The sequence below is a fragment of the Anarrhichthys ocellatus genome, unplaced genomic scaffold, assembly GCF_004355925.1.
Source record: "Anarrhichthys ocellatus isolate YVR2014 unplaced genomic scaffold, GSC_Weel_1.0 scaffold487, whole genome shotgun sequence".
NCBI lineage: Eukaryota > Metazoa > Chordata > Actinopteri > Perciformes > Anarhichadidae > Anarrhichthys > Anarrhichthys ocellatus.
In genome coordinates, this window is record NW_022280461.1 from 24844 (window position 1) to 30438 (window position 5595).

Sequence of the window (5595 nt, forward strand, 5' to 3'; positions counted from 1 at the left end):
ACACTCACTCACGCACACTCACACACATATAAACACTCACTCACTCACGCACACTCACACACATATAAACACTCACTCACTCGCACACAGAGATGTCTTGTGTTTTCTTGTTGCCACAGTCACACCAACAGTCACTTTGTGGATCATAAAAGGTGCTGCTGCGTATCTGAGCATTGCACTGGACTACTCTGCCTAGTGTTTCAAATGTATAACAGAAGGGTGCTGTCACTGTGTGTGTGTGTGTGTGTGTGTGTGTGTGTGTTGTTGAGCTGATACATGGCAGGCGTACAGTGAGGACCAGCTTAAAACAGCGCTACCGTATGGAGCCTGTCTGCATGCTGGGTCGTTGATGGATCTCTCCCACACTGCAACATGAAGTGTGTGTGTGTGCTTGCATCTGTGCCAAGTGTGGTTTTTTGTCTCATGTGTGAAGGATGTGTGTGTGTGAGGCGGGGGGGAAGGGCCTGTCTGTCGGTAGACTGACATGTTCATTTGAATGAGTAATTATTGCCTGCTCTGTTGCAGGGCCAAGACATGCCACTCTGTGCGTTTGTGTGAACTAGAATGGGAAGGTGTGTGTGTTGTGTGTGTGAGCAGACTATACAAAGGTGATTTTTAACAACTTAAAACTGCATGAATTAAGATATCGAGGTTCCAGTATGAATAGAGAAATGTGTATGAAGACGAACAGTCCCGTGGTGCGTTCACTGCCCTGCTGTTCATCACTGCTGCCTTCACACGGGGTGATGCTGCCACACTGACAGTAGATCACAACACGTGTATCAGTAAAGTGAAGATGTGATGTCTTGTGATTTAAAGCATGCATAGCGTGAAGTATTATTTGTACATAATGACTAATTCTTACAGTTCAGCAGTCTAACTGGACACAAGTGCTCCGCCTTGACGTGAGTGTAACTTCTCTCCCTGCTCGGGTCCAGCATAGACTACATTAATGCTGTAAATATCAAATACAGCAGCGTTGTAATAGCATCCATGTAAGAAGGAGAACTCTTTCAGCCTGCCTGCTTTCTAAGAGCCAGAGATAGCGTGACATGATGAAGCAGAGCGATGGAGAGTCTCACATTCACTGCCTTTCATACTTGCTTCCAGCTTTCCGCTCTTACTTGTGTTCTTCTCACAGATCCAGCAGGAATTCAATTACCAGCTCTTCTTCCTTTATTTCTTCTTCTCCGTGAGCTGTGTTAGCGTAGTTATCCTGAGCTGTAACCGTAATCATGCCACTGGCATTAATTGGGCTGTAATTGCCGGGGCTCTCAGCACCTGGACGATGCTTAATTGTGTGCACTGTGCTGGCACAATGACCCATCATCTCTGGTTCATTCTCTTCACCTAATTTCTTCTCTCTCATTCCATCTGAGTATTGGTCTCCGACACCTCCATCAGTCTGTCTCTCTCTCTGTCTGTCTGTCTCTCTCTGTCTCTCCCTCTCTCTGTGTCTCTCTGTCTCTCCCTCTCTCTGTCTCTCTCTGTCTCTCCCTTTCTCTGTCTGTTTCTCCCTCTCTCTGTCTCTCCCTCTCTGTCTCTCTGTGTCTCTCTCTCTCTGTCTGTCTCTCTCTGTCTCTCTCTCCCTCTCTGTGTGTCTCTCTCTGTCTCTCCCTCTCTGTGTCTCTCTCTCTGTCTCTCCCTCTCTCTCTGTCTCTCTCTGTCTGTCTCTCTCTGTGTCTGTCTGTCTGTCTCTGTCTCTCTCTCTCTGTCTGTCTGTCTCTCTCTGTCTGTCTGTCTCTCTCTGTCTGTCTGTCTCTCTCTCTGTCTCTCTCTCTCTCTGTCTCTCTCTCTCTCTCTGTCTGTCTCTCCCTCTCTCTGTGTCTCTCTCTCTCTGTTTCTCCCTCTCTGTTTCTCCCTCTCTCTGTGTCTCTCTGTCTGTCTCTCTCTCTCTCTGTCTCTCCCTCTCTGTCTCTCTCTGTCCCTCTCTCTCTCTCTTTGTCTCTCTCTCTGTGTGTGTGTGTGTGTGTGTGTGTGTGTGCCTTAAGTTGATAGTTTTTTACCAACTGGTCAATTGCTATCTGCCCTTTTATTTTGACATCATCATAAACGAGGATTCTTTGCCCTTCTGTCGATCATCACAACGTATTGTGTTCATGTGTTTATCGTGCACTGCCGCTGGATGTTCGCGATATCACAAGATGATGAGAGAATCGCAAGATCATATATCGCACGCAACCTCTGGTTCTGAAAAGTGAATCCGATGCATTGTTGAAGTGTGTTAGAGCTGCATTCTCTCTAGTGTCCATCAGGGGGCGACTCCTCTAGTTGTATAGAAGTCTATGAGAAAATGACTCTACTTCTCTCTTGATTTATTACCTCATAAACATGAGTTTATGGTCTCAATCTCTAGTTTCAAGTCTTCTTCAATACAGCATGATGTTCATTTAGTACATTATGGTCCATTTAGAGTCAAACAGACCATAAAGCAGGGAATGCTTGAGGGCGGGGCTACTGTGATTGACAGGTCTCTACCACTAGCAGAGACGTCTACAGTGTCTCTATGTCACTGCTACACAGTCCAAATATGGTCTCTTCCATTCGCTGGTTGCAAAATGCTGAAGTTGAGGCTTCAAAACAGCAGTGAGGCAACTCTTGGTTAGAAACCAGTGACGTTAGAAGACGTTAGCGTAGCTGCAATTGCATCGGTTATGTCAGAACTGGAGAGTATTTCTTCATTGCAAGGAGAGTAAATAGCGGCACTGAAGGCTGTTCTTGATGGAAAGATGTTTTCGCTCTTCTCCTGACTGGCTTTGGCAAGAGTTTGATTGACAGATGGTTTGTCGAATGACCTGCCAAGCAGTTTCTGACAGTGCCTGCCCTCTAACCAAAAATGTTCCCAGAAATAAAGCAAAACGTGTTTTTCCCAAAATGTTAAACCATTTCTTTAAAGGTAAATACACACCTTTATATGAAACTGTATTTTAAAACCATTCAAAGTTGTAAACTGGACTGTTACTAGCTTTCAATAACCAAAACTACACATTTAGTCCAGTAAAGTGAAGAAGAGGTCTTTACAGCAGAACCTCCACTGCTGGTTGGAGCACCTCATTCTCCAGGAAGTGACCACTGTGCTTGTTCTGTTAAGAGTACTCTGGACCAGCTTCATAGCCAGTTCCTGCTGGTTCTGGAGTCCCTGACCGAGTTCTGGGAAGTCCTGGACGAGATTGACAGCAAGACCTGGATTCTGGAGCCGGAAAAACCCAGCCGGTCCGACACCATGAGGCGGATCGCCATCGGTATGAAGAGAGATCTCAGCTTTATGTGTGTACCCAGTAGCACATACTGCACAGGTCATTCACAGGCTGATCGTATATCACACATACAGAAATGACAATCCATTGTTTTATTATTGCAGGAACCAACGTATCCATCAAAGTGGAGCTGGATCCCAGACACCCCAAGATGCTGCCAGAGTGCTGCCTGCTGGGAGCCGAGCACGGTGGGTAGGACCCCACACACTCGCTAGTGAAGCCACGAGGTTTGTGGGTAAATCGTTTCTTAAAGGTTCTTCCAGAGATCACAGGTGACACACATGAGATGAGAGGTCAAAGTCACCAATGAAATGTTGACCAACTGAGGAACTGATGGTATGCAAATGAGAGGTTGATCCACGATAGGCTGCCTAATACCACTTCATATGAAGGTGACCCGCTGGACAAGAGAATAAGCATCATATCACACTGAGGTGAAGCTGTACTTACATATTCCAGTAAAATAAACAAACAAACATCTGTTGTTTGTCAGGAACCTTGTTGGTGCCTTAGATGAATAAATCACAACAACCACAGTCTGGGATGTATGTATTCAACAAACCAGTGAATAAAATGATATATTTTATGAAAAGGTATATCTACTTTTAAACTAAAGTCTTCACATATTTTACAGAAGGTTCACATCTGTTAAGCATGCACACATTTGACAGTTTATCCAACTAGTTGATGAGCTGCTTCATCACTAACTGTGCTGACCCTCTTCATACGTCAGCAGGAAGTAACCCCGCCCGTTATTCTGCTGCGCTGCTGCTTCACCGTCTCGTCTGTTGTCATGTCACCAGTTCTCATTGGAGCCCGAGCCAGAGCCTATTTAAGTCCTCGTCAATTGTCGGCCATTGTTTCTGTAAACCCAAGGTCATGCGACTCCTAGCCTGTTGCCTAGCAATGCGACTCAACAGATATTGTACACATGCACACCTCAGCAACCCTCACACACGACGGGTCTCAAACAAATATTGCTTTTTGCATTTAGGAATGAGAGCTGGTGAGTGAGGAGCTGCTGGTTCTGTGTGATCATAATGTATCTGCAGATGTTGAACACATGTTGTGGTTCTTGTGTTGCAGCGGTGACTCCTCTGAGGAACAAGCTGAACGCCAACATGCACCTGTGGTAAGGCTCCTGCATAACACAATATCATAACTCACGAGTCATATCGTAAGAACAAATGATCATATTATCATATTTATTAAATAATATTTTCTGTTTAAATCGTGTCGTATTTCAAAAATCAACCGAATTTTGAGTTTATTCAAGTTTGTGTTTCAAACATATGAAGAGTTTAGTGTGTTTCATGTGTGATATTCACCGTGTATGAATCTTTAGTAGTGGAACAAGAGAAAAGTCATTAAAGATGATCCTTCAAAATGTCAAAGTACAGTCTGCCATCAAACAAAGCTAGAACATGTTTAGCATAGTATGCCATACAAGATGACAAAAACATGTTGGTACAATATGCCATAAAGGAAATCTTAAAGAATGCCATGATATTAATAAATGTCATTGCATTGTTTGTCGTAAAAAAAATGTAATAGTATAGTCAGCCCTACAAGAAGTCATAGTATAGTACGTCATCAAGAAATCACCTTAAAAACAGCCATAAACAACATCATAGTAATGTTTGTTACACAACATGTCAGAGTCTAGTATGTCAGAGAAATTAATAAAACAAATCCTGTTGTCATATGAAGGAGCAACTGTGTGGCTCATTGACAGCTTTCTAATGTTTTTGGTCAACAATGGAGGAAGATCTACCAGGCCGCACACACGCACGCTAACACACGCACACACACACTTGTTAGTAGATACGTTCATTGTTGGGATACATTGACTTTGAGCAAATCGTCCAGTTCAGTTCCACTACTGTGAAACACACACACACACACACACGTGTGTGTGTTTCACTACGGGCGTTTAATATTTTCTTCCTGCATGATACATCTGAGGAGAATCTCCCTCCAGTTTGAAGCAGCAGAGATGCTTTTTTTATTTATTTTATATATATATATATATATATATATATACCGATGGTGAGAGTCTGCTAATCATCCCCCAGTGTGTGTGCAGGCTCATTTGCATGTGGTTAATTAGTGTGTGAAGGAGCTGTCTGTGGTCTGCTGGCAGGAACCCGGACTCCGGCGTCTTGCTCAACCTCCGGGATGTTTTGGAGATCGAATTCCCGTCACCTGCCACCCACGAAAAATCTGTATGTGACACGCTTGCCCCCCTTTCCATTTCAAACATGTCCGTTCCATCACGATTACCTCAAGGATGTGTGTGTGTGTGTGTGTGTGTGTGTGTGTGTGTGTGTGTGTGTGT

At 44.1% G+C, this 5595-nt stretch overlaps 1 protein-coding gene across 4 annotated transcripts in view; it reads left to right on the forward strand.

Moving 5' to 3' along the window:
* The window catches only part of fancl (FA complementation group L), a 27847-nt gene that overhangs the window by 19576 nt on the left and 2676 nt on the right, over positions 1–5595 (forward strand). Inside the window, exons 8-11 of one of the 4 annotated variants that reach the window (XM_031879920.1) lie at positions 3092–3242; positions 3362–3445; positions 4344–4389; positions 5401–5482. In XM_031879920.1, the coding sequence (XP_031735780.1) occupies positions 3092–3242; positions 3362–3445; positions 4344–4389; positions 5401–5482 (363 nt within the window). Of the gene's footprint in view, positions 1–3091; positions 3268–3361; positions 3485–4343; positions 4390–5400; positions 5570–5595 lie in introns of those variants that run through there. The other 3 variants (XM_031879922.1, XM_031879921.1, XM_031879924.1) reach the window with 3 other exon arrangements.